The 19,061-nt window shown below is 37.7% G+C and overlaps 1 protein-coding gene across 4 annotated transcripts in view; it reads right to left on the reverse strand.

The window, feature by feature from the left end:
* Positions 1–5,472: 5,472 nt before the first annotated feature.
* Positions 5,473–19,061, reverse strand: part of YAP1 (Yes1 associated transcriptional regulator) — an 87,567-nt gene continuing 73,978 nt past the window's right edge. For all 4 annotated transcript variants that reach the window (XM_014250790.2, XM_088051109.1, XM_014250804.2 and 1 more), the window contains 3 exons: positions 14,329–14,459; positions 10,397–10,509; positions 5,473–9,787 (listed from right to left, as the gene is read on the reverse strand). In XM_014250790.2, coding sequence (XP_014106265.1) covers positions 9,549–9,787; positions 10,397–10,509; positions 14,329–14,459 — 483 coding nt within the window. In that variant the 3' untranslated portion in view covers positions 5,473–9,548. The remainder of the gene's footprint in view (positions 9,788–10,396; positions 10,510–14,328; positions 14,460–19,061) is intronic.

Raw genomic sequence — 19,061 nt, forward strand, 5'->3', positions numbered from 1 at the left:
GTCATAAAAGGAGATCAGGTTGATCAAGCAGGACCTGCCTTTCCTAACCCCATTCTTCCCAGACTTCTGGCTTCAAAAACATCCTGAGTCTGCTTCAAATGCCTGGACATCTACTTGTCATCTTATATTCCAGTGCTGCTGCTCTAACAAAGACATACCTATCAACAAGGTCAGAGCACAGAAGTAGTTACACTCAAGTGCAGAGTAAGTCCATGTTAATACATTTTAAAAAAGTCTAGGCCCACCCATGGAGGCACCTTAAATCTTTAAAACCAAAAGAAACTCCAGTAACTGTCATAGGATCTTGGGGATAGGGAAGCAATCAAAAAAAACTATTTGAAGAGAATAGCTTGAGCAAGTAGCACAGCATGTGCTGTGTATCAGTGGAACATGGCACTCCATTGTATTAGGCACCCATTAGGGGTTAATCCTTGCTCTGAGTAAACTCTGTGCTCTATAATATACCAGTTCATGTCTCAATAGCCACACACACATCTCTCTTTGTGACTGTGCTGTGATAGAATGCACACACACTACAGTGCAAAGCATGGATTAAGCGTGAAGGCAAACATCAGACAAATCTGACCTGCAGCCAACTTCCCTTTGGTCCCAGCTTAAAAGCAAAACATGCTCTCTCACAGTGGGCAGAGACTGGCAACCCTACTTCTCTTACCCAGCCCTTTGGTTTTGGGTTTTTGCATGCAAGGTGCCTTTAAGTACCCAAAAACTGACTACTCAAGACTGGTTTCTTGAGAGGCAGCACAATGGAATAGCATGTGTGTTCATATTCTTTCATTATTCATTTTGGTTTTCTGACTGAAATGATTCTACGTCACACCTAAAACCCTAAATATTTAAAATAAGTAACAACCATGCAGACTTCGTAACTGGGATGACACTTTTACTGTTGTTTTTTTTCCCCTAAATATAATGCTCATGAGAAACTGACTTATCTTTAGGCAGGAAATTAGTGTTTATATATAGAGTATCTATATACAGACACACACACACAAATGCATGCAACAATACTCTATGCCTGCAGAGATGTATAATGATGCAAGATTTCTCCCCCTCACATTCATGATCACTCAATGTACTTCTACACTAAAGGGTCACTCTGGCTTCCCAGAAGCAGTTCAACAAGAAAGCTCAGTCTAAAAAATAACAGAAACCTAAAGGATTTAGGCACAAAAGTTTTCAGGGAAGAACTGGTGCACATTAATCTGCCAGTGGTAACTGTGCACTCATTTCTATGATTTAGAAGGGAATTGAACTGGTGAGCAGCACAGGAGGACTAATCTGAGTCAGTTCACCCTTCCTACTGAGTGTTCACATGCCAGTGAAAACCATCATTTGGTATACACCAATATATGACCATCCTAAAATGCATTTGTGAGTTTAAACTTGCAGAATCAGATGCATACCTTATACCACATTGCAAAGATTATATTCATATGTGGTGATGTCACTGAGTAGAAGCCCCAAAATAGCACAGCTTGAGAATGAATTAATAGGAAGTACTTAATGCTTAACTCTTAAAGCATTTTGCAGACATTAACATTTCAGTGCTCCCAGGACACAAGTAAAAACATGCATACAGCTTTCCTGGGAAATGGTAAAATGCCTCACTCAAAGGCTCAGCAGGAAGTCAGATGTGCCATTACAAGGTGGGAAATGTCTTTATCCAGGGCAATGTGTACCCAGGTAGATTGTACCTGACTACATTTTAAAAAACATCATTACCCTGTTTCAGATGTTGCCAGTGCAATCACTTCAATAATGTGGTCATCTGTTAGATGTCAGCGACACTCAAAATAAAATGCAAGTAAATATGAAGTGCCAAGACCACCAGATGTCTTCAAAGTGAGACATTTCCAAGAGGAGCTAAGAAACACGGTCCTCATGCTACAGCAAAACACATCTGCTTCCTTCCTATTTTCATAAACCTTACCAGGCTCCAGTACTTTCTCTTCAAGGTGATGATAAAGCAAAATCCACATATTGCAATAGCAAACATCACCAGCAGAGATGACAGTTGCAAAGAACCTGAGCCTTACTGCAGTCATAGATTTTCATGTAAAACCAGCTTGTTTTCAAAACCATGGCTAGTGTATGGATGAGAGAAACTCAGATGCTGATACTACTGTTTGGGTGACAGATTTTCTAGCATTCTTGCCACTAAGCTGCAAAAAGAAATTTTTATTTCTCAGTGATCTATTGGTGCTATCACATTCACATTAAAAAGAAAAATCTATATCCATAGAAAGACTACCAGATCCTGAAAGGCTGTTCACAGGAACAAAGACCTTTAAAAGGAGAGGCATGTTTTAAGTGAAAAACATTTGAAAAATAAGGGAAGTCACCGTTTTACACACTGGTAAATACAAATCCAAATCCCAGGGATTTAGAGCAGTTGTTTGAATCACCTGCAGGCAGGGATGAAGGGAGTGGCTGGCTGCATTGATAGGGAAGCTTTAATCAGCCCAACAGCTGTCACCTTCTGTAGCACTGACACTCTTCTCAACCACAGCCTGAATCTCCCCTGTATGGCAAGAGTCAGGCTGCCCCACAGGCTTTGCTTTTGCCAGCAACTTCTTGGACAATACAGCCATTGATAATCACTTTCAGGCTTGAACCCCACTGGCCTAACCAGAAGGTACCTCACTCACAGTCACTGCCATTTGCTGCAAGGTATCACCACTTAAATCACACCATTTCTTAGCAATGTGGGTTTGAGTTTTTGTCATACACAAATATAACCAGTTACCTTGTTTTGACTGTAGACTTTGACAGTCCAGGACTGCAGCTGAACCTCTCAGAGGCCTCTGGGTCACACTTCAACAGCAGATGATAGGTATGAAAGGATTACGTCGCTCGGCAAAGTCTGAAAAGGGCCCCTTGTCAGTCAAGAGAGCTGAGACAATTGTATTTGCATGTCTAACAATGAAACTATGAGAGAAAGACTGAATTACTCTGTCAGCTTAAAAAAAACAATCCATCATGGCTAACATCAGGTTAAGTGCTGGGCAGAAGTCCTCCAACAGGCACTATGACACTCCCTGCTCCTGCTAGGACAGCTGGCTGCTGAAAAGTGATGACGCAGCCAAACTTTTCCAGTCTCAAAAAAGAACAAGAACCCACCATCGTTCAAAAAAATCATGCTTGCCCATAACCACCCTGTACTAGAAGCAGGGCACCTTGTAATTTTGTGTTATATTACAGACATCAAACACGATGGCAGCTGGATTTCAGAATGGTGGAACTCTGCTCTCCTCTGGGGACAAACAGCACCTAGTATTACAGCACTGCCTTTAGGTGTTAGGAAAGCAAAACTCACAGATGGTAAATAAAATAAATAATTTAAAACACACTAGAGCAGCTCAGAATTGACATATATGGGAGAAGAAAGAGCATTTCAGGTGAGATTGAATGTACCATTTTTATGGAGTTCTAGTTTGTTGTTGGAGGACACTGAAAAAAAAGCCTCTTGGGCTGCTCCCTTAAAAAACAAAATGAAGCAAAACAACCCAAAACAAAACAACCCCCTCCCTCCAGTCACACTTGCTGACAGACAGGAAAATCCCATGAAACTACTTTGCCTCTCATGTTCTAAACCAAGCCAATTTAATACAGAAAATTCTATCAATCAGAATGACCAACTGCATTCTCATACAGAGAAAATAAAACCGGTGTGTGACAGCCTAGATCTGTAGCATTCACTGTTACAACCTCTGCATTACGGACAGATGATGTCTGGAAAAGCAAAAACCTTGAGTTTTCCACAGAATCCATAAGGCAGCTTTGTCAGATGTGTCAGCATTTATGTTTCTCACGCAACATGATCCCTGAAAGTACGTCCTAGAGATGCTATATGATGATATGCTATAGAGATGCCATTTTCTCCTAGAGAAAAACACATTGGCTGTTTTATTTAAGAGGCATTCAGTACTGGATACAGTAGTTGGTACACAGCTCTACCCTCTGTTCTGAAGATAATTTGATTCTTCAGTTAAGGGTTGGATTCAGTGTTTCACATTAACCAAGATCTCTCATCCTATACTGACATCTTCCTATTTTGATGACACCTAAGTTTAGCAGGTGCAGATAATCCCTGTTAGCAATAAGAAGTAGTGACAAGAAAGGTCAAGAAGCACACTTTTACTCTTCAGGAGGAACATATAAACTCTGGATGCTGATACTGTAAATAAAATCAGTGGCCCTGGTTTATCTCTGAATAAACCTCCAAAACAGGAGGTGCTATACAGATCATAGCCTGATCTCAAATAATTACTCTGTTGATGATCCAAGATGAAAAATGCTTTCTTTGGCTGATAACTTGCACTTGCTTCCTTGGAAGCATATTATTTCTGGCTTACTGAAAAAAATACTCTTTATTTTTAACTAAGTGTTGAAAATATTTCAAAGAGAATTGCCAAGTGAGCCTGTAATACCTGGACCAAATATCCTGCTTTGCAGTAATACAGTCTATTTAGGGCTGCCTCAGAAGGTCACTCATACTTCAACTACTGCAATATGTCACCACCTTATAAATGAGAGTGATATCAGCAAACAAAATTGGTGCCTTATTATTCCCTGGCACTGGCTGCCTACTCCCAGGTGGAAGGTGTGATGTTACATTTAAATTTGAAGGATCTGGTGACTAAAGCTGGCTATGAGCTCAGAAATACAAGACAAACTGATAAATCCATCAAGGGCTGTACCCTTTTCTAAGAAGACACACAAATGTGCTGAATCTCATGGGGCTGGGGCATTTGGTGCTCAACAGCAGCAACTCTGGAACTGCTAAAATGCAAACAGGATATGACTTTGGACTTTCCAAATTGCACTACTTTTAAAAAAAAAACATCATTCAGACTGTTATACAGAGGGTCAAAATTAATGAAACCTGTCAAGATACTTTGAACTAAAATCTTCAGGCACTTTCAAGGTATGTCATTACATACTTCACAATTCATAAATCAAAACTTGGAAATTAAAATAGTGTGTCTTTATTGATAGTCTGCCACAAATTAATGCATAAACTTAAGAGTTAGCCAAAAATGTATCTGCCATCCGAACATGGCAAGCATTGTCTGCAAAATGTGGATGCTTTCTTCTAGTAGATACCCACATGTTCTGTTACCAGGTCTCACTATAGTGCCATCTGCAATTAAAGTATTGTTTTACACAAGCTGCATGATGCTCACCAGAGTCACTGTCTCTTCATTACTGCAAGCACACAGAGATGTATACTTTAATGTTAGGCCTTTACTGAAGCCAGTGGAACTCATTTGTCTCTCAGGTGAGCTTGCACACCGTATTTGCAGAACTGGAGTTTATGACTACAAAGGCAATGACAAGGGGGACAGGAATAGACACACTAAATTTGCATTCCAATAATTCAATGCATCTATCTTACTGAAGGAAATCATATCTTTACATACTATTGAATGTTAAAAACAAACAAGGATGTTTAAGCACAAAGTATATATTTATACCAAATAAAACAACTGAAAAAGTATTACATAAAGAAAAAATAATGTAACAGAATGTACTTAAGTACCTAGCTTACAGTCATGCTCATATCTAAAAATAACATTGTTAAGTAATAGATATAATTTTGGACATAATTCTCTAACATACAACATGATTCTGTGATTCTAAATGTGGAGAGTACTTTTTCCATGATACAGAACACAAATTATTTTATACAGGCACACCTGCTAATTTGTATAAAAAACATGCTTGTAAGTGAAAAGGTCACTGTAGTACTAATTTACCATGTAGTGTTAATCATGTTGAAATTGTCTCTTCTCCTTTTGCATTGGTGAGCGCCAACACTGAACGGTACAATATTTGATCCATATGGTTCACTGACACTGCAACCTGTTCCCAAGCAGTAGCCCTGCCTGGGTGTTAACAGTACAGCTCTGTACAGCCCCATCTGTCTGCATATAGTGTATTTAAAACTAACAGCTATTACAATTATTACAATGATTTCTGTTTCAATATATACATCAGTATAAAATACTACCCAAAACACTTCTGCATTTCAAACAATTTTAACCACTTCATCAAATAATGCATTTGCAGAATTAAAAAAAAAAAATAAATCCAAATTAATATTGATTGCCAACAGTACAGCATCTCTATGGTATGTTTCCTAGTAGGTGAGAGAACGGAAATGTCTTAATTAAAATAAGTATCACAAAACATAATTAATGTTAGAGCAGTTCAAGGATTCCCAGTTTGTCAGTATCTACCCTAAGCAGTGCTACCCAAATACAGTAAGCGTAGTAGTGTAGTGTTTCTACAATGAGAATAAAACATTCAAATATTAAAGCTGTGACAAACACACAAAAGCAAGGAAAGATAATTTGTTCTGTACTCATTTCTGTTGTAGCTAGGTAGAGCATGTCAGGAGTTTGCACTCAGTGCATCATATCTGGTTGTGTGCACGTACTGGGGGATGAGATGCAGGAGAGCAGCGCTGCACAAAGGGACCTGGGGGTCCTGGCTGGCAGAAGGTTGAACATGAGGCAGCAGTGCCCTGGCAGCCAGGAGGGCCAACCCTGTCCTGGGGGGCATCAGGCACAACATCACAGCTGGGCAAGGGAGGGGACTGTCCCTCTCTGCTCTATACTGGGATGGCCTCAAGTGCTGGGGACAGGTTTGGGTGCCACAGTATGAAAGGGATATTAAGCTAATGGAGAGTGTCCAAAGGAGGGCAATGATGATGGTGAAGAGCCTTGAGGGGAAGCCACTTCTCATGGCTGAGGTCACTTGGTCTGTTCAGCCTGGAGGAGGCGAGGGGAGATCTCATTGCAGTCTACAGCTTCCTCATGAGAGGAAGAGGAGGGACAGGTAAGATCTCTTCACTCTCAAGACCAGTGACAGGACCCAAGGGAATGGCCTGAAGCTGAGTCAGGGAAAATTTAGGCTGGATATCAAGAAAAGGCTCTTCTCCCAGAGGGTGGATGGGCACTGGAAAAGGCTTCCCAGGGAAGTGCTCACAGCACCAGCCTGACGGAGTTCAAGAAGAGTTGGGACAACACTCTCGGGCACATGGTGTGAAGCCTGGGGTGTCCTGTGCAGGGCCAGGAGTTGGACTTGATGATCCTGATGGGTTCCTTCCAACTCAGCTTATTCTGTGACTATCTATGTGCTATGATACCTGGATATAACCGTGGAAGACAACTGAAATAGAATCAACTCTGAATTTCCTTGCTGTTGTGGTTTTATGTCAGATCATTCAAGTTATGAAAACTTAGTGTCTTTTTCTTTTCCTGAAGGGTAAGAGAGAGAGGAATTCATACTGAAATTGCAAAAATGCTACCAAAATCCCTATCCTGGACACAATACACTGCTTTAGGAGCTACTGTGTCATTGCACAATATAAGTGGCCTATTAACTGCTGAATTATTGATGTAGCAGAATATATATCATCGTGAATGTGTTTTAAAAATTGTTATTTTAAAACGTGCCTGTATCCCATAACAAGCCACAAAATTTTGTGTTTTTCAAACACTAATACATTTATGTAAAGTAATAAATGTACATTTATAGTGGTAAATTTCAAATCTCTGCCTCTGCTGCTTCAGTTTTTAAAATAGGATTTAGTTAAGAGTCTTCATTTTCTTTACATCATCTTAAACCAGAATTATTTCTGAAGCATTAGAGAAATCCAAATGGCAATAATAATATGATGGGTTTTTTTGTTTGTTTTGCTGATTTGTTCCTAGGTTAAAAAAATAATCAGTGTCTTTAAAAAAAATGCAAAACGGTAAAACCCAAAAAATCTCTCCTCAGGAGAAGTCCCTGCTAACTGAGATTTTTTTCCAAATCTAAGTTTCACGCTTACAGTATCTTTATAGTCATGTTATACACCCTTGAAAATAAAGGCTCAATGTTGATAATGGTGACAGGCCCTTAATTATAGAGGTGTTAACTGGTGACACTATTTTTCATCAGAAAAAATCCTAAAAGCCCCACAAAAATTCATAGCTTATATTGAAAGTTTGATTCATGCTCGTTTTGTTCATTTAAAAATACTCTTTGGAAACTTGTGTCAACTCCTGCAGACAACTTAGTGATACATCTTTTCCTGTTAAAATAAAAATGATTCATATTCACCTCTACCCCATGCTAAGCTCTACTACTAATATACACTTCATTACCTGCTCATGTCACCATCTAACACATATCTTTACATTCTTCTACATATAGCGTCCAGGGCTTATTTTTCACCAAACTCTTACACTTAGAAGTTTTTATTGAGAAGTTTTTTGGTGTTCTAGCCTTTACATTGCAACACACAGTGATATTAATAGTTCAGAATTTTTGTCCGTGTTAACTTAAGAGAAACTTTTTATAATTTTTTTCCCCATGAAGGTTTTTAAAATCTGAACTCACTTAGAGACCAAAATCGAAAACCAGAAGAGAGATTAGATGTAATTTTAAAATGGTTCTGCTACTTTAAAATGCATTTAAAATTTGTACACATGACAAAGGACTCTAACTTTTACATTGCTGTAATCAGATTCTAATTCAAAGTCTCACAAATACACATGAAAAATAAGCCACTGGTCATGAAATCTAATGATTACATTCAAAGCTAGCCTTTAAAAAAATAAAAAAGTTACAGGCAAATCATACTGGTTTATGTACTCACTAGCTTATCAGGCTACAATAGGCATGGTTTAAGTATAAAAAAAAGCAGACAATTCAGATTTAAATAAGACTGGTGAAATCAGAAAAAAACCCTTAGATTTCACTAATAAAAAAAAACCCAGAACACCTATAATTACTTCCCATCCTACAGCTACAGTTAAACCAACTAACAAAAATAATCAAAGTATTTTTGACAAATGGAAGTTAGGCTAGAGTATGTGGCAACAATCAAAGTTCATATATGTTTCTATGTAAAATGACTCATGATTTACTATAACATAAAATACGAACAAGAGCACTTTGTGGCTAATGCAAGAGCTACTAGTAGGAACACTTAATGCCAGTCTTCAGCCCTCCTTTACATCGTATCTCCAAATCAGTATTGACTGCTTTTGACCAGATACATCATTTTTGGCTTGTCACCCCAGTATATCATGTTTTACCACTCACCACAGGCAGCAGGAGACAACTAGCTGAGCAAACTACAAGCAGTGATATGCAGAAATTAACTCTCAAATCTGAGGACTTAGATAAAATGATATGCAAGCACACACTAGGACAAAAGGAATGGCATTCGTCATCCAAAATAGGCTCATCGTTCCTCCCCACCCCCCTTGAACAGTAGTTGCAACAGCAATAGAAAAAGATCAAGAAGATGTCTGTTCTTCAGAGTCAACTGTGGAAAAAAGTCAGCAATATATAACAGCAGCGATGGACAAGGAAGAGCAAACCCAAAGAATCTTGTTGAGTATTTGTTCATTTACTTTTTCTGAACACAAGCCAATGTGCACCACACTGGCTTGTTCTGAACTTCAGATACAGATGTCCTAATCTCCTTAGATCCTTCACAGATTTAGAATTCAGTCTCCCTGAGGCCCCTATAACCAAGTAAGAAAACTCTCTTTATCTAGCTTGGTGGCTGCCAAGACAGATTCCATGTCATTGAGGATGTCAGAGCTCAAAGCCTCTTGCAGACTTGGCATCAGTTCTTCTCCTTCTATATTCATTCCATCTCCTTCCAGTGTCCCAAGGTCCACATTTGTCCCTGGAATGGCTTCAAGGTAGTCTGGGAAACGATTCTGATGGGATGGTATGTTACTTTGGCCGATACTGTCACCTAGTTATAACACAAAGATGGATATTAAGTATACTGGAAGTACCAAACCTACAGTTTATCAGGACAATTGGTTAAAGGTTAATCTTGTACCTCTTGCATCATACAAGCAGTGTGACTAACAGAAATCCATCACAAACCCCAAAGATAACTTGACTGCATGCAGATATACAAAGAGTACGCCTTTGCTTCCAACTTTAACCTACTGACCCAGATCTTTGATGTCATTCAGCATAATTTTATTTTTACCCTTGAAGGAAAAAGACAATACTAAGTCAAATATAGTTTTGGAGTAGTATTAACAACACTGGACGAGGTTCTATTCTTAGCTCTGAACAATATTACTTCAAAAAGCAAAGAAACTTAAATTCCTTATAAAAACAGGAGTGATACTACTTACGAGCAATTTCCCCATCCTCCCAATACAGTTAATTACAAATATATTTTTTTTCACAAATCTAACCATAATCTTTCCATCAGAGAAATAGGGGAAATCGGAAAAGGCAAAAACAATGCAAAAAGCATCACAGCTTTTCAGAGTTGCTTGTTTTCATTGCAAATGGATACAAGTGTATTTGGAAAACATGCATTAAAAATGTGCACAAACCGGACCTGTATCCATCTCATCAACACTGTTCAGGAAGTCATCTGGGGTTCTGGGTACACTGTAACTGCTCATGCTAAGTCCACTATCTGTGCTTTCATCTCTGGAGTGATATGTTCCACTGTAACAGAAGAAAAAGAGGGGGAAAAAAAATTAGGGTAGAGCACTGAAGAAAATAAAATCGATGCTTGTTTTGAACTAATTTATGGGCTTTGAAAACATTACTACCATGAAAAATCCCCCATTCTAATAAAAAATCTGAAGCATTTTTTGTGTGAGATACCTGGGTTTTATTTTGCACAGAACTCTTCCAATTAAAACCATATTAGACTCAATTTAACTTGATGAGAACATACCTAAGCAGCTTTAAGAAACTGCCTACTTGTGTTGTGCATAATTTTAATCTTTTCACACCCACCCACAGCTAAAACCTTTCGAAGCATATCAGATAATCCATACTGATTAGAAAAAATAATAATAATTATGGTACTCCCTTTTATGCTTCCATAAGGATAAAAAAATTACTTCTAACTAATGTTCCCATGTTTAATCAACCACTTTAGTGTATTTTTAGGTCACTGATGTTATAAATAGTTGGAACTTCTTTAGCAATTTTTCAATTGCTTCCCACTGCTGCATTACTACTTGTTCAGTCACACATGTCAAGGCAAGAGAGCACCCAAATATAAATCAAATACTGGTACAGAAGCCATCCTATAAACAAACCCTGCTCAGAGTGATCTTGCTGACAGAACAGTTAACCAAACTGATGGCATGGGGCCTTACATGCCGTCACTTTCTTACTGCCATCTCTTGCCAGCGCAGCAAGCAGTACCAAGAGCATGGAAATGTGGGATGGGGAGGGGAAGAAGGCCAGTCAGTGTATGGAGTTTATATAGCATGGTTTTGGTAGCAGGGGTCTGCAGGTATTGCTGTGTGACATAGCAGGAGCAGCTGATTCCATGCCAGCCAGCTGCTTCCAGCTGTCTCCGAAGTGGTCCAGCTGCCCAAAGCTGAGCCCATCAGTGAAAATGGTGGTACCTCTGTCATAACATATTTAAGAAGAGGGGAAAAATGCTGAACAGCAGATGGAAGAGAGAACACATGTGAGGAACAGCCCTGCAGACTGCAAGGTCAGTCCAAGAGGAGGGGCAGGAAGTGCTCCAGGCACTAGAGCAGAGATTCCCCTGCAGCCTCTGGTGCAGCCCTGCTGTGCCCCTGCAGCCCCCCAGGAGATTTACGGAGGAGCAGATATCTACCTGCAGCCTGTGGAGGATCCATGCCAGAGCAGGCTGACAGGACCTGTGGCCTCCATAAGCAGCTGTTGAAGGCCACTATTACCTCCCTCCCCCCTGCATCTCCTAATATTCAGTTTTCACAAAATATTTTCAAAATCTGTATTTCTTCAGGTTATGGTAGCACTTACTGAGAATCGTTACTGATTTTCCATCCTGCATCCTAAATGAACATCAACTTGATTTACTGTTCAAATTATCATTTGTCAAGTATGAAGAACCAAAAAAAATTATGAACAGCTATTCAACATCAGATGCCAATAGAATGCTTTCAGCCACGTAGATAAATACATATATAAGCATACATATATTTGATTCCATGAATACATCTTTGCCATACAAGAAAGGAACCTAACATTTCTTTATAGATAAATGATAAATATTTATCTTTTTTTAGATTGATTTAAAAACAGAATCATCACACATTCAACACAATCCTAGTAATTAAACAATTTAGAACTTCTGCGAACAAAAATGCTGGTTTACTTTATGGGACAAAATACTAAAAAAAGAACTGAGACTATACTAAACTAAATCACTCCAGTGGAGAAGGCTTTTTGGCTGTTGCTCTCACACTTGGAACGTCCAGCACTTCTCTTCAAATCACTTCTTAGTACACATTTCCTCTTTCTTCAACAAGGATTTGTTCATTTAATAGTCACACCACCCAAAATTACCACATGCAACTAAACAGCATTACCCAAAATAGAGTGGATTCTTCTTTAACTAATCATTGTTAAAATATGTGTATACAAAAGAAGAAATACCGATTTAGGAGTTAAAGAGAGAGCTACCATCACTACCAGTATAAATCTAACCAACAAAAATATATAAACAAGTGTGGCAAACCAAAAGGTAAAATAGTCTAATGAAGTCTGCACTGATGAATATACCATTCAAAAAAAAAAAAAAAAAATCAAATATATCATAATGACGTAAGTACCGAAGATAGCAGGCAGATTTGATTATGCATTTTAAACCACTACTGAGCATTATCTCAAATCACTCTAAAGTAGTGATTTTCTGAAATTTTTTTATGTTTCGATTATATGGGCAGCAGAAAATATTAAACGACCCAAACTCTGAATTTATGACTTTGGGGCCTAAATTTAGTACTGTCTCACTAGGAACTTCATATACACCCTATAAAGATAGAAGGGAGCATTTCTCCAAGCCTGAACTTTAACATAAGGAGTATCAACAAGATCTTTAGGTCTAAACTATTGGACTGCTTTCTGAGACAGCAATACATATTCATAAATGTCCTTAAAAATCCCTTTCGCACACTGATATGACAGAATTAAGTGTGGTGCCACACACACCAGCCTAAAAGACAACAAATATTCAGATCAAAATCCAAATTAAGATAATCTGAACTCATGTCAAATACAGATTTTTCAGTATTTTGCATGGGGTAAGGGCTACATTTGGAAAAAAACCAACAGTTAAACATATATGCAACTAGGCAAGCAGTATCTTTTTGCACTTTGCAGTAAATATCGACCTACCATAAAATTACAAAATGTTAGTTTGTACTTTCTAGCTTTTTCCCATTTTTAGTTAATGGCAAAGACCCATTAAGTTTTATTTTATGTGTGTAGACTCACAATGGATAAACTGCATCAGTCCACTGCTGTGGCCATTTGAAATCTGAAGATGCATTTCCTTCAAGTCAGAAAACAGGTTTTGAAAATGGGAGGACCTGTGTGATGCGTGATGGCAACAGCCTTCCAGAAATTCAAGCTAGAATGTTCCTATACCACATCAATAACATCGTCTATCTACAGAGGCTTTCCATAGGAGAGCAGGTCAGGTTTAAATTGTCTTGTCTCTTTTATTTCTTAGGACAAAGCTAGCACAGTTGAGGCTCATACAAAAACACCCTACAGGATGAATTCCATGTAGGATAATCCCTCCAAAAAACATCAAGTTTTCCAATTATAATTGCCTGTGTAGGAGATTTTCCCAAAGGGATTTCCCAAAATACAGATATCATTAATCTCAAGCTGCAGCAGTGTCTCTAAAGTTGTAATGTTTGGTATGAAGCATTTGCAAGCTGAAATTTGAACAGTATTTCCAACAAAATAAACCCTTCAAGTCAGAGGGATTCAGGAAAAAGTTTTATGAAAGACTAGTCAATATTCTAAGATTCTAAACCTTGAATGAAAATATCCACTTCAAAATAATAGAGCATTTAAAATTAAACATGCCACTATTTGTAGACCTAACATTAGCAGAGTAAAAATACTGCTAAATACCTGAAGTGGAGGGGAGGGGTGAATGGAGAAACCTTAAAATGAACCTCAAGCTGTAATCCTAAATGTGCCTCACAGTTCATTTGATCTCACAGTGAGCTATTCACAAATTCTTTGAGTCAGTAATTTGAAATGACTGTTAGTCAACAGATTATGCAGAGGCAAACATGTTATGACTTTGAATAAAAACCTTCCTACAAGTCTGAACAGACTACTTCCTCCCACAGGAGACAGCTTTTAATCTTCAACTTTTACTAGACTTGCCATTTAAGGAAAGATTCATTTACAGCTGTGGCTCTTGGCACAGACAGATGTTCAAAATAAACTATTACATGTACCAAACAGAATTTTAAATCAAATTTCTTTCCTCTAGTAGCTACTCCTACAAACCTGTTAAGAAACGGATCAGAACTATTTGTAGTCATTGTTCTCAGCTCCTGAGACATTCCAGGAGATGACACGGGGTTTTGAGATCCACCGTCTTGTTCCATTGTTGGAAGCTGGCTACGGAGAGCCAATTCCTAGAACAGCAGGAGAGGGAGAAAGAGAGATCATGTTAGGCATTTGAACACACTTTTTGGATACATAAACATGTGACATTATAGATAACTGATGTTTTTACTGCTTCCAGTTACAAGAGTTAAATGAAATTAAACTAAAGTTTCTGAGGACAAAGCAAGAATCTGTACTGGCTTCAATGAAAATGCAAGTTCCAGCAGCCATGGCCAACTGTAAATGTATTTATGGGTATAAATATCAGTATGCTTACACAAATATTTTCTAGTTCATCTCAGTATCTTTCTGCTAAGTCTATACTTAAACTAAAACAAGGATTGTTAATACCATCTGACCCCTAATATAACCAGTTTAGTTCTGCTAAATAGCATTTCATCCCCATTTCTTTTAAATTTTCTTTTAGTTCCTGGCTTCCTTTGTACCTTTCTTGTTTCAGTCAGCAAACTTTCAAGTCTCTCCCTAAAAGAGAGACTCTTCTTCCATTCAATCCTCTTGTTTGAGGCATGCATTTGAAATTTCTTTCTGATCAAATCCATGATTAGCTCCCTAAGCAAATTTCAAAGCCCTTCAAATTCCGAGTAATTTCTTAGTAAGACCAAGACACTGCACTTCTGAAGTTACAAATCTAAATTGAATATAATTTTTTGCACATGTGAATGTTTACCAGCTTGAATCAAACCATCCATTGTAATTACTAATTAATGAAAGTGTTAACATAAAATGCATTATATTAAAGGTGGACAGAAATAAGTAACATTTTATGTAATTTCCAGTGATCCTTCTCCCCTTTTTAAACAAGTAATCCATGAGTTACACATGTGAAAATACAGTAATTTTCTTCAAGCAACTCTGTTCAAACATCATCAATGTCTCACCAAGACTGAGCTTTGTTAATGCAGAGACTGGTAAATCTATTGACTATCTTGTCACCATTAATGGTAGTATGTGACATCCAGGCTGTGCCTGGGAAGATAATCTCAGGCAAAACCAATCCTGTCAGTCTTGACAATACTCAATATTTCTCACTTGTAAAATGAGATGTCTTCATCCATTTTCAACGATAAGCTTAAAAACTACTATACTGTAGTCTTTTAGTATATAAAACTAACTTTTCCCCAATTCTTCTTCAAAGTGATTTCTTTTTAAGCAATCCTAAGGTTATTTTATTTCCAGCAGACGATGTACTGAAGCTGCCCTACTGCCTGGTTTTCTTTTCTTTTCTAATATGCATATGCTTCACTCCCATTCCTGTGGATTACTATTCTACATGCATTCTACATTACTATTCTACATATTTATGTCTTGTACAAGAAAATTTTCTCACTACAGTTTGTCAGATCTCTGCAGAAAGTGCACAAGCATACCAGTGGTTTTTGTGTTCATCACACCCAACTGCTACTTCAAGTAAACCAAATCCTCTGCTCATCACCACGTATATGGCCACTGTTCTAATGAACAGCAATAATACTCCATCTCCATTTTCAGATCACAGGATACTAAGCATCTTTTAATGATTTCTAGAGGCTTATCCACATGATTTCCATTTGCTTATGTTAAAAAACACGTCAAAAGCCTACCTAAAGACATCTTACTGCACAGCTAAGTTGTATGCAACCTTGTATCAGTCACAAGTTACCTGATATACAGGTAGACTCATCCATTTGAAAAAAAGAAAGAAAAAAGTGTTTTTCCCTGGAATGCTTCCCAGACAGTGATCTGAAGAAGGCAGAAGGTCTTAGAGCAGCTATGCCAGAGGTGGCTCAAGAACTGCTCATCCACACGCTCTGTCCTTTTCCTCTTCCCTCTTGGCTTGATCTATACATTACATCTTTATTTCCTTGGGCTGCAGTTCCTGATTTGGATGAAGAGGAGGAGCCAAAAGTGCCAGCAGACTGCAGAAGCAGCTTGATCACACACCAATGCCACAAAGAGTGGTGACAAAGGAAAAACTACATAGCATCATTTCTGTATATGAACTAAAGTGACATTTTATCTCCCTTGTGTGGCCTTTCCAATCATGACTGCCTCTTGATTCAGTAGTGAGGAAAATAAGAAAACCATACACATCCCTTTTTCAAGAGCTACTGACACCAGGAAAGAAAAAAACCCCACAATTTTTCTTCTGTTACCATAAGAAAAAAAGTCAGTACAAACGAACAAGAAATTTGGAAAAACAGGGAAGTTATCTTTGCATTTTTATGAATCCTCAGAATGTAGGAGAGGTTGAAGTTTCATCAGTACATGAACTTAAGTAGTATGGTAAAAATAAATGTAGCTGAAGACACTAGCCATTTAAAACAAACAAACAAAAAAAGTATCTAATTTCTTTAAAGGCCCACTAAAGAGATGTATTAAACCAGGACAGAGAACTGTATTTTGCCTATTCTTTGGCATGTACTACATAGTGAAACTAGTATTTTTAAAATTAGTACTACTTTTATCTTTGTTTCAACAACATTGCTAAAAAATGCAAAACTGCAACTATTTTTAACTATTTATAAGTAGCATTACTGCTACTTTTTCAGGAGTCAGGAGCACTTTCCCCTCAGAAGAATGTTATTACTCATCTAAGTAATACATTTATGTCATTCTGGGAGTCTGAAAGAGAAAGGAATTACCAAAAAAGACAAGCTATTGAAAAACAAATACAGGGCAATTTTTAATCATCCTGCAAGATAAGGTAAGTTTCCTAAAGGCCTAAAGAGTATGTTAAGACTATTTTTCCTAAAAGGTGTATAAAATGGAAGCTGAAGTGTTGCTTGAACAGTCTTTTCACTCCTCCTTCCTTATAGACGTGTTTTGCAAAAAAAAAAAAAAAAAAAAGAAAAGTTGTATGTTTTCTATTGAAAAAATGCATGGGAGTGTCCAAGTCTCTCCCAGCTCCAAACAGGGCAATATGAACTCTAGGCTTTCAATTCATGTTTTAAAATATATGCTTTATTAGGCATATTTAAAGTCTGGAAGCAAAAAAAAAACCTATGACAAAATCCTGGCTTAGATTTCTATGAATTAATCTCATCCTATTTTTTAAATATGTTAAACTTGTTTTAAGTACTTCTGGGGAAAAAAAGCTTAGTATTCCTATTGTTAGCAAAAAGCTGAATTTTGGTTATTACACAGAGACCAAAATGATCTGTCATGTCCTTAAATAATTTTAAAAATAAGGTCAACATTATGTAAATTATCTGGCTGACCTAATCTATATTCTTTTTTCATAATTCCATACAGATTAAGTTTTACATGAAGTTACAGGTCATTCACACCATGTTCAAATTAACTTTATAAAACTATCCTTTTCAGAGCATTTTTATCTTCACTGGCTTTTGAGGAAATGCAGATGATTTGCACTCACTCATATTCTTACTGTATTAAACCCATGATATGCTACTCAATTTGGCTTGATATATCCTGATAACTGGTTTTGAAAATTTACTTTGAAAGTGCCAGTTGTAACTTTTCTGTCCCCAACCATCCAACCATGTGGACCTTCAAATGATCCACCAGCATTCCTGGGATGGGAAAGAAGTTGTAGGGGAAAGAGAAGATCACAACACTTCTGGGCAGATTTACAGCACCAGTTGCTTCTTCAGATTAGGTGTTTGCATTCTTGTGAGGGCCAGAAAGTTACAGCATATATACAAAAGAGACAGGGAAGACATGTGGACAGATGGAAGACAAATGAACTCAGCGATGAGGAGTTGGGCAATTTGTGAGGACTAAAGCAGGAAACAATCCATTCATTTCTTCAATCACAACAACCAGCACAGCCAGTGAATGCAGTTCTGATTTACTACACAGACTTTTAAACAAGGTATTTATCCATACAGATCTACAGACATGAGCAAGCAACACAATTATTTTGTTGATCTGTAAAGCTTAGAAGCAAGCTAGAAACAAGCAGCAGATACAGAATGAGCAAGCATATAAAGAGGAACTAGTCTTATAAATGTGTAGTATGCTGACCTTACTAGCAAATACTCTAATATTAGCAGCAGATAAATAGGAAATATTCCATTCTCAGGACAAGAAAATAGTCTGCACAACATCCAAGAATAATGCCATCAGTACCTCAACATTATTTGCCTCTATTTCTTTCCACAGCACACTGTAAGGGAAGAATTTGTTACTTAACATCTGCTCAATTTTGCAGCATATTCAGAACTTGATGGACAATTGTTGACAATCAGATGCTAACTGCAGGAAAATCGAAAGAGAGCTAGTGGGATGGAGTGAAAGTCAAGTCATTCAGTCTCTTTACTAAGACAGATAGGCATCTTTAAGGTTTCACAAATAACTGTTTATGATGAGCACAAGTGACTGAACAGATGCTTGGTGTTTTTAAATTTCCTGAATGTATCAACAGTTCCTGCTGATACATAGTAAGTCTGAAAGTTATAGAACCTTTGACATTTTTAGAATTTCAGTAAAATACATCCTCAAACAAGAAGAGTCTCTTACAGTCCTTGCTACAAAAAATGGAGCTGAGCAATTACTCTTTCCAGAAGGTGCTAAAGCTTCCATACGTAACACTTGGGAGTGTTAGTGTCACCACAGGATACTACAGTATCATGTCAGAGAGACAAAAACCTGGCAGGGACACTACAGTT

Source organism: Pseudopodoces humilis, chromosome 2 (assembly GCF_049639895.1).
Source record: "Pseudopodoces humilis isolate 2021_Gansu_Grassland_sample_001 chromosome 2, ASM4963989v1, whole genome shotgun sequence".
NCBI classification, from domain to species: domain Eukaryota; kingdom Metazoa; phylum Chordata; class Aves; order Passeriformes; family Paridae; genus Pseudopodoces; species Pseudopodoces humilis.